Genomic DNA, 15,927 nt, shown 5'->3' on the forward strand with positions numbered 1-15,927 from the left:
AAAATAAATAAATAACTTATTTCGGGTGAAATTATCACACAAACAAACATTGTTGTACGTTTCCTCCTTTTGGCTTGCTTCAATGAATTCATTTTACCGACAAAAAAAATGAGCCCATACAGAGAGCTTGTCTTAGTAATTAACTCAAAATATAAATTCACCCAAAAACAAAACTTAAAAATATAAATTGAACTGGGAATTCAAAAGAGATACATAATGACCAAATAGAAAGCGCATACATTGGCTTCTCTTTACATGTTTCTTAAAATGTAGAAAATCCAAACCTAACTAAAGATCACATAGGAATCTAAACCACGTTGTTTTGTTCTCACCAAACATTCTTGGTCCATACGTAGAAATAAATATGTCAACAAGTAACGGAAATTGTATCCAGATGAAGGAGGTAACTGGAACACTAGCAATCAAAATGCTTGCGATAACAATTGATAGTTTCCCGTTAAGCATAATGTAAAGGGCGCAAGAAAAGACAATCATCATGGAGGCAATAGATAAAAGTAGGGTGAAAAGGCCTATCATCATTTTTGTGGGCAAAGATTTGTAAAAATCATCTTGAGAATAACGTGATGTGAGAATCCCCAAAAACATAATAATCGAAGTTGTGGAAGAAAAAAGTGAGATTGCATCTGAAAATACAAATGCTATGAATACCTTTTTAGTTAAGAATGTCGGAAGACCTGTATCTCCATTATTTCCACCAGGAACTGTGAACACTGCAGCAAACATTATGGTGACAATAAGAGCACCTACAACTGTACAAGAAGTTGCTGTTTCCTTCATTGAATTTTCTGCCTCTTTCCACATTTCTTTGTGATTCTCTATAAATACTTCTCGCGGTGTCATATTCTTTTTGTTTACAGCTTCACAATCTTTAGGATTTGCAATACTCTCCACCTCCTGCATTTTTTGCAACAAATAATTTATGATGTAACTATGAAATCCGTATCTCTTCGTATAAAATCCTTACACATTTGTCGTTTGAAACACTACATGACCCAAAATCATTAGTTAAAAATACGTAGGATGATAGTACAGTATGTAGTTAATAATAATGTTTTCTTTTTGTTTTTATTTTTTTATATTTAAAGAGAGTAATTTCTGTATTTTTTTTATAAATTGAATAAATAAAATAACAAAAATATGTGAAGGAGTAGGAGAAAATGAGACTAAACTTATAGCCACAAAAAAAATAAAAATAAAAAAAATAAATAAATATATATATATATATATAAACAATGTATAAGCAGAATATTTCATAAATACAAGCATATAGATAGATAGATAAATAGTCACCTTGAACCATTGTAGTTCTCTTTGCATTTGTAAAGCTGCACCCTGAATGTGATAAATATGTGACAATGGGGTAATACTTGCTACCGTATGTAGCATATTATTGCCAAACTTATCTTTCGTCCCCACTATTTCCTGTATTTTATCGGAGTGAGAGAGGGCATATATAAGATTATAAACTTTGTGGTGACGGCATTCAACAGCAATTTGGTACAGGCTTTGGCGTTTATCATTCATGTAATGTACGGGATATGAGAAATCTTCAAAGAAATGAGTAATATACTCTACATGCCCTTGTTCTACTGCCACTAACAGTGCTTCTTCCAATTTCTTTCTTTTATAATAACTCGTACTTCCTTTCTTCGTTGTCAAAATTTCTTTACTCGCTTTACACATGAGAGGTAAAAATTGTTGAACCTGCTCATGCATCAGTTTCATCTTATATATACGATTGATTCCTAGGTTCACCAAAAAAAAAAATACAAATTACAATTATATTAAAATATAATTTATTATTGATAAAACAATCATAAAAATAAATCAATTAACGATATGAATATATATATATATATATATATATATATATATATATATATATATATATATATATATATGTGGCCTACCCGAACACAAACATGTTGGGAGTTTCGTCGCAAGTCCTTGGAATAAACCCATTCCTGCATTACAACTTACAAGTCAAATTTGATGACAAAAATAAAAACCATTTTATTTACCATAAATGGGTCATTCTTCGTACTATGCTGATTTTTGTCATAGTATGTGTATTATGTCATGGAACCCAACCTATTTGCACCCATTGAGATCTCTGTCGGAATGACAGCCTTTCCAACCTTAGATTAAATGTCTAACATTTTTTCAAAACTAATCTTTTATTATTTTTTGGTCCTCATGCTTATTACAATTCAAGATAAGTGGGTCTCACGCATGTCATGCCAACATTTTCTTACAGATGTTAACGGATTTTGATGCCCTGGCGTAAAGTGTCTCACTAAATTTGAGTTTCAATGAGTTACGTGACATAATTTTAAACTTCCTAGAGCAAAGTGAACCTGCCTTTGAGTTTCAAGAGTAGTTGTCGTGAATAAGCCTTTAATGTTTATTACTGCACATTGTACACTGTCACAAACCAAACATATAACCCTTAGATCAGTTCCACCCCAGCCCTTTCGGCTGGCACCCAGCTCAAGCCATGCCACAGGCCGGCCCAGAACCGATAGAGTAAAGGGACGGCCCATCTGACGGCAGCGTGGCGTCAGAAGGCATTTGAAATTTTTTTAAGAGTGATTACTTTAACCATTCCAGCAGTGTTAAACATTTCCAAATAACTCAGCCCTCAAACCAAACATATAACAATAAATTTTCTTATAACAATGAATTTTGTTAATTAGCTATGGGTTGTTATTTAGTGTTACTATGTAGTGGTATTTTTTTTCGCTTGTAAGTAAAAGGTTTTAGGTTCAAATTCTATAAATGGTGAGTTCGTATAAAATTTATTCACCTTGCTCCTTAGTGTAAATATATCTTGTATATATATATATATATTGTATATATATATTGTTGATGCACAAAACCGAGGCGGTCTTGGAACAACGTAAATCCGACCGTGAATCTGCACAAACGCTCAAGAACACGAAGAACACAAGGATTTTATCGTGGTTCACCCCAAGTCTTTGGGCTACGTCCACACTGATTGTATTGTATTTCTCTGTTGAAGAGGGAGAGAGAGCTTAGAGCTTAGGGGATGTGAGGAGGCTTCTGAGGGTGAGAGAGGAGATCTCAGGCCTAGGAATTGGCCTCTGAGGGTGAGAATGAGGCCTTCTCCCAATTGTGAGGGTAAGGGGTCCTTTTATAGAATAAGGACTCCTCACTTATTACATATTTGCCCCTTCCTTTATCCCATAATTACATTTAAGTCCCCCGAGTATTTGTACGAGATCTAAATACGAGGCCCTAAATATGGTATAAACAGTAGTCCCCTAAGTCTTCAGTCAAGAGAGTCTTTTGGCTGGAGACTTGAAATTCAGTCCATGTGTGGGCCGAAGTAACTAGATGTCGTCTTGAACTGGTGCTTGATATGAGGCGGTGCCCAATCTGAAATGATGCTCAACTAGAAGTAGCACCTGTTGCGAGGCCGCTCTGCTTGTGGCTTATATTGCCTTGGTTGGCTCGGCTTGTGGTGTTGAAGGTGAGGGAGTCCCTTTTATAAAATAAGGGTTCACTCCTCAGTACATGAATAATGGATGCTCTCTAATGAAAGTGAGGGATTCCCTTTTATAGAATAAGGGCTCACTCCTCAATACATAAGTGATGGGCTAGAGTCCCCCAAGTATTTTTCATGAGGCCCAGTTGAGGCCCAATATCCCAATATATGGTGTATAGTGTAGTCCCCCAAGTCTTCGGTCAATAGAGTCTGTTGGCTGAAGACTTCAAATTGAATCCATGTATGGGCCGAAGTGGCGGTTGTTCGGATGTGGTATTTGTATACCCTGCACTGAAGCTTTGTAAGTGAAGCTTTGCAAGTGAAGCTTTGAAGCTAGAGCTCTGTAAATGAAGCTTTTGAAGCTAGAGCTCTGTAAATGAAGCTTTTGAAGTTGATTGATATGAGTGATGCTCATGAATGTTTATGTTGATTGACATGAGTGATGCTCATGAATGTTTATGTTGATTGACATGAGTGATGCTCATGAATGTTGTTATGAGTGATGCTCATGAATGTTAACATGAGTGATGCTCATGAATGTTAACATGAATGATGGTCATGAATGTTTATGTATGATTGTCATGAGTGATGCTCATGAATGTGTATGTATGAATGACATGAGTAGTGCTCATGTATGATTTGGAGTACTAGGCGTACTTTTGATCACCTGGTTGGTGTTATTTTGGGCTTATGGGCCTTCGCCCTCCACAACATTCCAGTCCAACCCATTTATTTTGGGCTTGTCGTTGTTCTTTTTTTTTTTTTTTTTTTTTTTTTTTACCCTCTGATGGGGGTTTATACATATTACCCTCGGATGGGGTTTATACATACGTCTCCGAAAGATAATAAATTACATCATTCTGGTGGGGTGTTTATTCCATGCTTTTGCAGTGTCCCCGTGTGTTTCCCTTTGCTTTCTTTTTTTTACTTTCTTTTTCATTTTCTGCGTAGGCTAGGCGCAATGTATTCTAATCTAAATCTGCCAATAACATTGCTTTTGTCAGTGCTTTGCTTTTCTTCTTTGTGAGACCCCTCCATGACTGCACCATTTTTTTCTTTTTCTTTTGCATTGTCTCCCATGTGCTCTCGAGGAGGGCCTCCATTTTCTTTTTCTTTTTCTTTTGTAATTATCTCAGTGAGTAGCATGCTTTCTGCTTTGCTCTTTTTTCTTTTGCTTTTGTTTTCTGCGTCTCTTTCTTTGTTTCTCCACCTCCACTCTCTCTGGCAGACTTGCTTTTGCCTTTTGCTGACTTGCTTTACAGCAAACACATATAGCTTTTCCATTTGGGTGGTCGAAAAAAGCCAACCAGATTCATCATTTCTGATGGCATCACCGACAGAAACGGTTCGAGCGTTTGCAAAAACCTGATCTGCACATCTGAGAAGCAGGGATATTTCGAGATCTGAATCTCAAAGATTGACCAAAACCTTCAAACCTTAACAGCAGTTGAGCTACGCAGCCATTGTTATGAAAACAAATTCAGATCTTGTAACAATCTGCGGCTTAGAGGCTGACTAATGAAGCAACTCCCACGCTTGGCGGTTTCTTGCCACAACAGCAGGAAGAAAAGAGCAATGCGGCAGGCAATGAAGGCGGCGCAAGTGTCAGGAAGCACCGGGTTTTCTGGAAGCATAGTAGCGGAAGTTGACGTCAGTTGGCGGTGGTGACTCCGAGGCTTGGAGATTGTTGAAACAGAGCTGCCCGTTGACCCACCATCCACCCTCGTCGGTCTCTGTGTCTGCTGGATAGCCCATAACAAAGCATAAGAAATAGATCCGTCAGATTCAGAGTGTGGCCCATATGCTCATTGCGGCGAGAGGGCTAGATAGTCCACAACTCAGCTGCGGAGCTAAGTCCGCTGGAGAAGGGGCGGAATCCATGGTGATAGTTTCCTCGGAAGACCCGATCCGTTCAGCGCGTCGACGAACCAAGACCTTAGACGACTTTGCGTCATCGAGCAAAACATCCATTGACGCGGCGGTTTCAGATTTCACGAAGAAGAAGAACAGTCGGAGTTGCGGTGGTGGTGACTGGTGGGGAGATGCGGTACAACGGCGTTGTTCTCCGTTTCGCCAATGGAGAGGTAGGTGGCGGAGTTGTTCTCCGTTAAGCCCATTGGGGGATTCTTTTCCATCGATATGTTGTTGAAACTCGAGATCATCAGGTTGATGAAGGGTTTTCCAGTTGCAGGTTTGGGCTCGCATTTGGGTTCGGGTTGAGACTGTGGAGTGGTCTGTGCGGGTTTACTGAACTCTGGAGGGCCGAGAAGAGTCGGGGGATGAGCAGAGAACCGTCAGTCCAAGAATTGGGCTGAAGATGGGCAGATAAGCTGGGAGAATTGGGCCAAGAAGTTTCTTCAGTCTTCAGCGCCCTTCTTGGCGAAAAAAGATGGTAGAGGCAGAGATACCGACCAGTGCAGAAATATCTGGAACCACCGTGGTCTTCATCGTCGAAGTCGGGGTTAACGATCCAGAAATATCTGAGAACTTCAAACACTACAAAAATGGCAGCAGCTACTTTCCCAGCGTTTGGCTACTGAGAAAGTAGCAGATCACAGAAAGGGGGGAAAAACCCAGTAGAGCTTATTCGATCTGGAGCCAAGTAGCGTCAAGTATCGAAAGTTTTGCTGCTTCTTCTTCTTCTCAGAAACCCACAATGGTGGCGAGCTGTAAGACCTTCTCAAAAGGATCTGATGCGCAAAGAGTTTTTTGTAACGATCCCAACAGTAGAGATGGTGAACAAATCATCGGCAGCGGGTGCTGGCATCATTCGTCGCAAGCAATCGGGGGGAGTGAGATCGGGGAAGTTGGAGAAGGAACAAAGAGGAATATAAATGGAGGATGATGATGAGGGTGTAAGTTGTAACGCGCTTTTGCTTTCGTCGGCTTCTACTGCTCTGTCTCTCTGGTTCTTAACTCTGGGTTTTTGTAGATTTTGCAGATTCATGGCGAATGTGAAAAATTGAAAGAGAACCGACATAGCTTTTCGTGTCGTTTCCCACAGACGGCGCCAAATGTTGATGCACAAAACCGGAGGTCTTGGAACAACGTAAATCCGACCGTGAATCTGCATGTAATGTAAATAACACAAGATGTATCGTGGTTCACCCCAAGGTTTGGGCTACGTCCACACTGATTGTATTATATTTCTCTGAGAAGTGAGGGAGAGAAAGAGCTCTATAAGTGAGAGCTTTGAGAGGGGTGAGGAGAAACTTAGGAATTGGCCTCTGAGGATGAGATCTGAGGGTGAGAATGAGCCTCTCCAGAATGAGGGTAGGAGTCCCCTTTTATAGAATAAGGGGCTCCTCCTCCTTTACAAAGTATGGGCTTTAGTGTGAGGCCCAAATACAAGGCCCAAGGCCCAAATATACGAGGCCCTAAATATGGTATAAACATATATATATATATATATATATATATATATATATATAATAGCTATGCATTCTACAGTACCTTTAAAAAAAAGGGGTGAGATTATAGAAAAATTTCTTAAACATCTATGGATTCAACGGAGATATTAAAGAAAGAATAAATGGTAAGTTGTATTACTTAATTAAGTTAAATTATCTTTCTTTACCATGATGATAGAGAATCAATTAACAACAACATCACTCTTAATTATCTTCCAAATTATAAATAATATTACCTCAATTTTTTCTTTTCACCTCAACCATTTGTTATTTAGGCATGCATCTATTGCATTTTTTCTTGGGGATGAGCTCACATTTGAAAATAACATATTTTTATTGTAGAAATTTCATAATCAAAATTGTTCAAATTTTAATTTTTATTTGAAGATCATCCTTACAAAAAAACATTCAAATTGGAGATCGTGGCATCTTACAAATGTATCAAATAAATTAACGGTATAGGTACTAAGTAACATATCAAATATATACCATCTATTTATTTGATACCTTTGGATGACTAAACAATCTCCAATTTGAATGATTTTTTGTAAAGATGATTTTCAAATAAAGATTAAGCAATAGAACAGTTCCGATTATAAAATTTCTACGGTGAAGATATATTATTTGCAAGTGGAAAAATGAGCTCATGTCCTTAATGGAGAATGCAAGTATTAGTCTTTTCATATATAACTTCTTAAATACGAAATGACTAGGATTTGTTTTTGAAGACCATGTTGCATGATGTTAATCTTTCTTTAGAATTTTATTCTGGCTTTAATATGGATTAGAGCATTTCCAGCGTTGATAGCCCCCTTGAGGCAACTCAATCCCTTTAGTAAGTGTCCAAGTGCATCTCCACCCCTAAACTAAATAGACCAGACAATTCGTATTAAAATATTAGTATTAGTATTTTATAAAATAATAATAAATATTTTTATTTTTAATTTCGGATGATAATAAAATATTGGTTGAAAGTTATTGAGGTGGAAGAACAATGTAAGTGTTTATAGAAAAAATAGTGGCTGACGTCACCATGACATCAGCCTTGTGTCACTACCCCTGGGGCTAGGGCTATCGATTTTTGCGTGGATGACCAAGTGGGCTCCGAGCCCCATTGGATTGAATTGGGCTGGAGGGGTTTTTTTGGGTGGGGGAGGAGACTTTACAACCAATCCCCTGGGGGATTCGAACACGCTGGAAGTGCTCTTATTAAAAAAAACATGTGATATAAGGAGATGAAAAGTATAATTAATCTGTAATACAATTAAAAAAAAGGTAAATTAAATTTTGCACTCTTAAGTTTGAGTGTAATTACAACCTGATACATCATCTTTAAAACATCATCATTTAACGGTGAAATTAACGGTTTGACAAACAGATGCATGAAATTGAAACTAATGCACAAGTTTGTGTATAACATTGCAGTGTTTTAAAGATTACGTGCATTTACATATTTATAACTATTTACAATCTTAGGGGTACTTTGGTATAAAAATAAAAGTATGATGATGTGTCATCTTAGTCATTAGACCAATGTCACGTAAAGTGGACTAATCCTAATAGTGACTCACAAAATTGGACTTATATCAAGTTTTATCTTTTATAAAGAAAAAAAATATAAAGAGAAAAAAAAAAGCAAATTTACTAACCAAAATAGATCAATTTTTCCCATAGACCGAGGCGGCTTCCACTTTGGAATGCAAGATGTTTACTGGCCAATGTTACTAAGGGGATATTCCCATTGCAATCTATAGCCATGGCTAATTTTGGATAATGTTGAATCAAATCCAACGCAATATCTACATATAATAGAAGCGTGAAAAAAAAAGAACACTATAAGTATACTGATAAAATTTGTAACAAAAAAAAAATCACATGGGGGAAAAAGTTGTACCAGGTCTGTTGAAATTAAAACCGAGAGTAATCAGTCGAGCAGCATAGGGAACTTCTAGTGCTTCGTGTGGAGTGAGGGAATAGAGAGAGCGAGCCATCATTTCCCCATTCGGCTTCTCTTGGGCCTCTACCACAAAAGGCACCAGGAACAAGGGAGGTGAATTGGTAACAAATCGGTTGTTCTTTTTAACCATGCTTTCAGCTATTTCAAACCTTTCTGGATAATCTCTTATTAAAAGATGAAGAGCTGTTAAACCATCATCGTCTGTTATATCCAAGTGTTCCTCTTCCATTTTCTCCATCAACTGTTGTATAATGCGCACGCTGCAGTTCTTCTGGATTGCGTAGTGAAGAACTGTACCACTTCGCACAAATGGAAGTGTTTCGCTTCCTGCCTGGCTATTTTTGCGAAGACAGTTGATCACATTACCCCAATCATCAGACTTCACATATTCGGCGAAAGTTGGGTCACGCTCTGCATGCCATGTTTGTTAATTGCTAAATTTCCCATACTTGTATAAAAATAATTTAATACAATTTGACAAGTGGGAAATTCTACGAAAAATATAACAAAATAATATACAATATATAAACATACAAGGGAGATTCCAACCCTTATTAACATCACTGAGATCTGTCGGAGATGTTAGTGATTAGTCATACTGGACTTAAAATTTTATCATCAATTACTATTAAATAGAATTATATAGGAGTCTGAATTTGTGAGGATACCTTCAGTCCAACCTTTCCCTGCCAACGGTGGCGTAGTACCATGATCAATCGGAGGTGGATACGCATGAAGAACTGACTTCTTTTCTGAAAATGAAAACTTTGATGTTAAGATAATAGATGTTATCGTTCAATATTGATTTTTCTTTTTCTTTTCCCTTCATACAAATGCTTATGAGTGTGAAAATAATTGCAAAATATTCCTCATTTAAATTAAAATATATAGAATGATCACCTACAACTGTACAACCATTGCCGTATATTTATTTCCTTCAAATTTTCATGTATATATGTACCATTTTCATCTGATGGTTCACTTGGCTTCTTCAATTCATCTGACAAAGCATCCCATGCTTGTTTGGCCGTGGTTGCTCTCTTGATAAGACTATAAGTATCATCCCCGCAAGAATTCCAGATTGCATATAAGGCCTTGGCATCCTTCCTCTTCCAAGCCTTACTAATTTCTTCATTTTCTGTAATAGGACGTACTTGATGTAAAACGTCCAAAAGATCTTCGGCCAACATGTAGGTCTCAATCTGATAACTCCAATCATCATAGTTCTTACGGTTAAGAACTGTATGAAAAACTGTAGTTGCCATGTTCAATCTGCCTATTTATCCAACGATATTTTATGTCAATAATCGAGCATATATGTGAAAAAAGCAACGAAAAATAAAAGAAACAAAGTAAGTCTAACTACTACACTCACAATTTGAGTTGGGGGAAATCTTCAAAAGAGGCGGGGGAAGCAGCCAGTGCTATGAGCTTTCTAATTGGTAATTCCTTTGCATGTGTACATAGAGTAGCCAAACTTTTCAATATATAGATACAAATGAGCAATTAAAAAAGACTTGGAAACATAGAATTGATTAAGGAAAAAAGACTTCGTAAATTACCAAGAAAGATGCAAATGAGCAATTAAAAAAAGACTTGGCGAAACATACACTTGTGAGCAATTAAAAAGGACTTGGAAACATAGAATTGATTAAGGAAAAAAGACTTCGTAAACATACACTTATGAGCAATTAAAAAAGACTTAGGCAAATGGATGAATTTTTTACTTAATGCTTAAATGCGACTGCACTTATGAGCAATTAAAAAAGACTTGGGCAAATGGATGAATTTTTTACTTAATGCTTAAATGCGACTGGTGGAGGGGAGAACGTCATAGAATTGACGAAAGCAACGTCATTTCATCATCATCAGCATCATCATCAATGCTATATCAGTTTGTAAGAGGGAGAGAAAGAGATGTAGTTTGCGATGAAATTGAGGTTCCACCATAAAACCAATTAGCAATATAGGGAGTAGTCCAAGATCATATAAGCACATAGCATCAGTTTGTAAGAGGGAGAGAAAGAGATGTAGTTTGCGATGAAATTGAGGTTCCACCATAAAACCAATTAGCAATATAGGGAGTAGTCCAAGATCATATAAGCACATAGCAAACCTTGTCCCTCACCGATGTGAGACAACTCTCAACACGCCCCCGCACGTGTGGCGGATTTTCAAGCCTACACGTGGACAACAACTGGGTGACGTGGAGCGCGTGTGGCCATTGGGCTTCACACGTGGACAACCTTGCTCTGATACCATGATGAAATTGAGGTTCCACCATAAAACCAATTGGCAATATGAGGTGTAGCCTAAGATCATATAAGCACATAGCAAACCTTGTCCCTCACCGATGTGGGACAACTCTGAATAGTTTGTAAGAGTCGATCGATTTGGCAATGTCTGTGTCAGTGTCCAGCTAGAATTAGGACTTAATGAAGAGGCCAATCAGTACTAAATCGGGAAAGAAAATCTTCCTGATCTTGATTGTATCTTGCCTTTCACTCCAAGGCTCTTGTAAATATTGTTCTTTGGCTACGGTTCATGCCAACAGAACACTAGACACTCTCGTAAACTTTGTCGCTATATGCTACAATCTCATTCTGATGGTACATGATTTCCACAAACTCCCAAGGTTTTGTTGCTTTTAAGCTTAAGCATTTTAGTCTCAGTATTCTTCATGCTTTTCTAAAATGAAAAATCCCGAAACTCCTCAAACTTTACTTACGCTGTGGCTTGTTGATTTTACATTACTCACTTCTCAATTGTTTGGAATTACAGCAATTAAGTTCATTGTGGAAGATATAAAATGTTACAAGTTTATTTCTTAACGTGAAATAGCACTACTTGATGATGATTGTAGATTACAACAGGAAAATTGGTAAACAAATTTTGTTTTCTTCCTTTTACTAAATTGGCTGTAGTATATGCGGGGAAAGCAAGTGAATGTCTGCCGAAAAGCAGAAGGAAAAACACCTAAATTCTGTCATAGAAAATGAATCCAATCAGGCTTCCAAGTGTATGATCTTGCAATATAGACCACTATCACCAGATAATACAATTGAAGAATTGAGATTTGGTTCCCAATTCGAACCTGCACCAGAATTACGTAGTCCCACAAAACTTGGCTTAAACGAAAACTTATAAGTACCTCTAATGGGATCACATGGGAACCATATTAAGAAATATTGATATATGTCAAATAGTCTAGGTCAATCCCATTTAAAGTGGATCACGGTTTTTGTCTTTGATGTAAGCTTGATTAGAAGAGTTAGTTGTGTATATATTGTACAGATATTTTGTCAATGTAATGTACAAAAAGCATCCAACCAGCCAGTCTCCATAGACTTTCCATTTAGCCATTTTAATAAACCAAGATGGTGGTCAGAGGAGGTTGAAATGCCTCTATGAGTCTTTCCGGCCTTCGAAATGGTGGACTGTTGTGGCAAAGCCACCAACTGGTCCACACTTATGATGAACAGTTTTGAAGCCTTAATGGGTGTTCATGTAATTTTTGAAACTGGAGGCATTCTGTGAAACCTAATAAACCTCATGAGGTGTTTGTGAATATTGAATTAAATTACCAAATTATTAAATGAGCTTTTAGGTACTTTTATATTAGGTCTTAGGTTGACAAATTTTAACATACATGTAAGATGATGTCATGGAATAGAAACTATACAAATAATGACACGTCCCGATCCCAACATACGTTCAGGATCGACACGTGACGTCACCAAGTATTCATATACCTAACATACCCCACCTCCAGTACATGTACAAAGCATAACTCAAGCATCAGTTCACAGAGTAATTTTCGTATACTTTATGGTTGCATCTAACCTCCTTGTTAGACTGCCTACGTACCTTAAAGGGATCAAGCCATTCGTAGTTCACTGAATCATGCCTTCAGTTATGGTAATGCAGGATATCAATTCCAGTGATACAAGTTCCTTTGAATATGCATGCATATATATATGTATACGGTAAATACAAAAAAAAAAAAAAAACAATTTCATCACTTCAATATTCTATACATACATATAAGTATTCGTTCAACTTCAGACATATGCAAAAAGATTTAATAATGTTAAAACTAATGAGATGAAATTTATGTGTTCATCAACAATGGTTATTCACTACCATTCATATAAAAACCATGGCTGTTCACTATCATCACAAAGACAAAATCTGGACCACATCGGACTAAATGTATACAAACAACTCTAGCAAAATTGTACCAAGTACGAAGAGAAACAACTTCACATTATGAGACAATATAATATAAATATCAATTCCCCATTATCAACATTACATTAATGCACTGAAACAAATATTACTAGAACCATCAGCTAAATCACCTTACTTCAAACATGGCTGGGGACCTGAAAATGAAGTCTAAACGCTGCCATAAATTATTAAGCAAAGGTGTCGACCGAAGCTAAAAGACCTATAAATATGCATCAGATAAGACAGCAACCCTTCCACTTAACCATCATAATCATTAGTTTAACAATGGTTCATGAAATTATTTTTCATTTTCCTTCCCAAAAAGCATTCAGACAACAAAGAACAACAGTGCTGCAATTCATTGAAATCAACCAAACCAAAGGACCACACTTGCTCCCCATTCATGAACAGAAGAAGTGTGTGTAAAATACATGATCAAATTATTCACCACCACAACACTCGGCTATCAAATTGAAGAAATATAAACAAAGACAGAAGAAGAACTTACATCAGTAAGCTTTCTGATTATGTGGAATTCGGGTAGCCATACTTTGCGAGGCATAGTTTTGGCGGCACGGGACGACATCCAACGAAAAGGGGATGATCCTACCCAAACCGGAGAGAACCCCCCATTCTTCTCGATAGTTCTCCCCCCTTCCTCCCTTTTTTTTATTATTATTATTATTTTATTCTATCAATAATATTTTATATTTAGTGATATTATCTTTGCCCTCTACTTTGAATAAAGTGATTGATACTTGTTTTGTAAAATCTTTCTGGTTCCAAGTTCCAATTTTCATTATGCCTGTACCCAGTCGTTTGTAATAACGAGATATGTAATGAATAGTGAAATTTCAGGGATGAGATTTCACAAATAAAACCCGAGGATGAACATTTGAAAGCTGTCATTTTATATGTATATGGTTACAATTAAACCTCATGAGGTGTTTGTGATTATTAAATTAAAATACCAAATTATTAATGACCATTTAGGTACTTTTATTTTAGTTCTTAGGTTGACTAAGTGTTGTTGAAGTGTTCTTTCCCGGCCTCTAGATCTCTAGGGTAAATCTTTAGGGTAAGGCTCAATGTAATATCTAGAGTAAGGCTCAATGTATTATTATAAATCAGTTTTTCTCTTGAATTAAGGGAGGTGATTGATTGGTGTAAAGTCTTTGTGTAAGAATTAGATGAGGTAGGCAACATGCCTTCTTCTTTCTGCTGCTTGCAGCAGCCAGCCCTCCTATCTCTCATTCCTCTCTCTTCTCATACATAGCCGGTCTCTTGTACATTGAATACATTAAGAAATATACATGGAAACCTTAAACCAGAAAATCTACACAAAGTTTAATATACGTGTCAGATGATGTCATAGACGTTTGTGTATGTGACCAAATTGGCGCGCCGTTGACGGTTGACAAGCCTGAGCTTTCATTTCGGTTTTGTTCCGTCTCCAGGTCTCCTACGATTTCGTTCCCTGTGGAGGTCCGCATCTGATCCCAAATCACTTTCTCTTTATCTGTATGGCTCCCATTCATTTTTCTCAAGTCCCTCTCTCCCTCAAAGCTCAATCCTTTTCACTGCACTCTCTGTTGATTAAAAAAATCAGAGGTTTGCAGCGTTCGGTTTTCAAAAGGGTGTTGGATTTTGGGGAATATTTGGGGTACCAAATGGGGGATTCAGAGCTCTCTGGAATTTTCAATCACTGGTGGTGAAACATTATAACATTTTAGGGGAATATTGGGGATTCAATGTGAATCCAGTTAGGGTATTTGGGGAGTGGGGGTAGGGAGGTTTGGGAATTGAAGAATATGAAAGTGAAGAGGAGGAAGAAGATGACGGTGTTGGTGTTGCAGGAGAGGGGTAAGAGAGGTGAAAGTGAGAGATTGCATTGCTGTCACGTTGCACATGACTCCACCACCCCCGAATAGGAGAAAAAATTGTGTGATACTCAACTTGCCATTAAACTATGCTGAATAACACTACCACCCATTAAAAACTTGCTATTAGTTAAACCAAATTAATAAAAGACTCCTTATTAAGTTTAATTAAAAATGCAACTAACCCTATCACAGTGATGAAAAGATGTTGTGCCCTTGACGGCGTGGGTTCGAGCTCCGTCAATGGCTAATCTAACATCTAACTTACTAACGTTATCGCTTGACTAAAAAATAAAAAATAATAATTAAAAAATAAAAAATAAACTACATAATTAATTAGTTAATTAAAACCGAATAACGAAAATAAAAGGTTTAGATCAATCCATGTCCAAAAATATATTTGAATCAATCCATGCCCATAAATATATTTCTCAAGTCCACCTCCAACTTACACGTCTTAACCTAAAATCTTTTTCTACTCTAACTTACCAATAGTCCAGTTGTTTATGTTATCATAAAAAATGAACCCAATCAAGGCTTCAATTAGTTGAGGCGCAAAAAAAAAAAAAAAAAGAGAACCAACGTCTGAGCATGTGATTTCTATTATTATTATTTTTTTAATGGGGATCCAATTACTCAAAAACCTGTAGATATATATCCAAAAAAAGTTTGGCGCAAATGATTTATCAAATCCCATCTTATTTAAAGAAATTGATTTGTCCTCATAAAAAAAGAAGAAGATAAATTTGATATATAGATAGAGAGTATATGCTCCTCAACATTAAAATTAAAACAATGACCAAAGCTCTTGTTTATTCCAGATGATGAAGATCGTACTCTAAGTTCCATTATCCATCTCACATAACAATATAGAAACCAAAATACTCAGTAATTTAGGAGCAAATGCTCTCGGAACATCGT

The 15,927-nt window shown here is 37.0% G+C and overlaps 2 protein-coding genes across 2 annotated transcripts; both read right to left on the minus strand.

Moving 5' to 3' along the window:
* Window positions 1–215: 215 nt before the first annotated feature.
* On the minus strand, window positions 216–1,761 carry LOC139193771 (ankyrin repeat-containing protein ITN1-like). The gene is made up of 2 exons (XM_070817398.1): window positions 1,312–1,761; window positions 216–915 (listed from the first exon to the last, which is right to left on the minus strand). Exons 1-2 carry the CDS (start codon window positions 1,744–1,746, stop codon window positions 289–291), a joined length of 1,062 nt encoding a protein of 353 aa, XP_070673499.1. The 5' UTR covers window positions 1,747–1,761; the 3' UTR covers window positions 216–288.
* Window positions 1,762–8,810: 7,049 nt separating this feature from the next.
* LOC139193607 (uncharacterized) lies at window positions 8,811–10,162 on the minus strand. Its single transcript, XM_070816987.1, has 3 exons — window positions 9,858–10,162; window positions 9,565–9,648; window positions 8,811–9,307 (listed from the first exon to the last, which is right to left on the minus strand). Exons 1-3 carry the CDS (start codon window positions 10,159–10,161, stop codon window positions 8,811–8,813), a joined length of 885 nt encoding a protein of 294 aa, XP_070673088.1. The 5' UTR covers window position 10,162.
* Window positions 10,163–15,927: the final 5,765 nt, after the last annotated feature.

The sequence above is a fragment of the Malus domestica genome, chromosome 17 (assembly GCF_042453785.1).
Source record: "Malus domestica chromosome 17, GDT2T_hap1".
In the NCBI taxonomy this organism is placed as follows: Eukaryota; Viridiplantae; Streptophyta; class Magnoliopsida; order Rosales; family Rosaceae; genus Malus; species Malus domestica.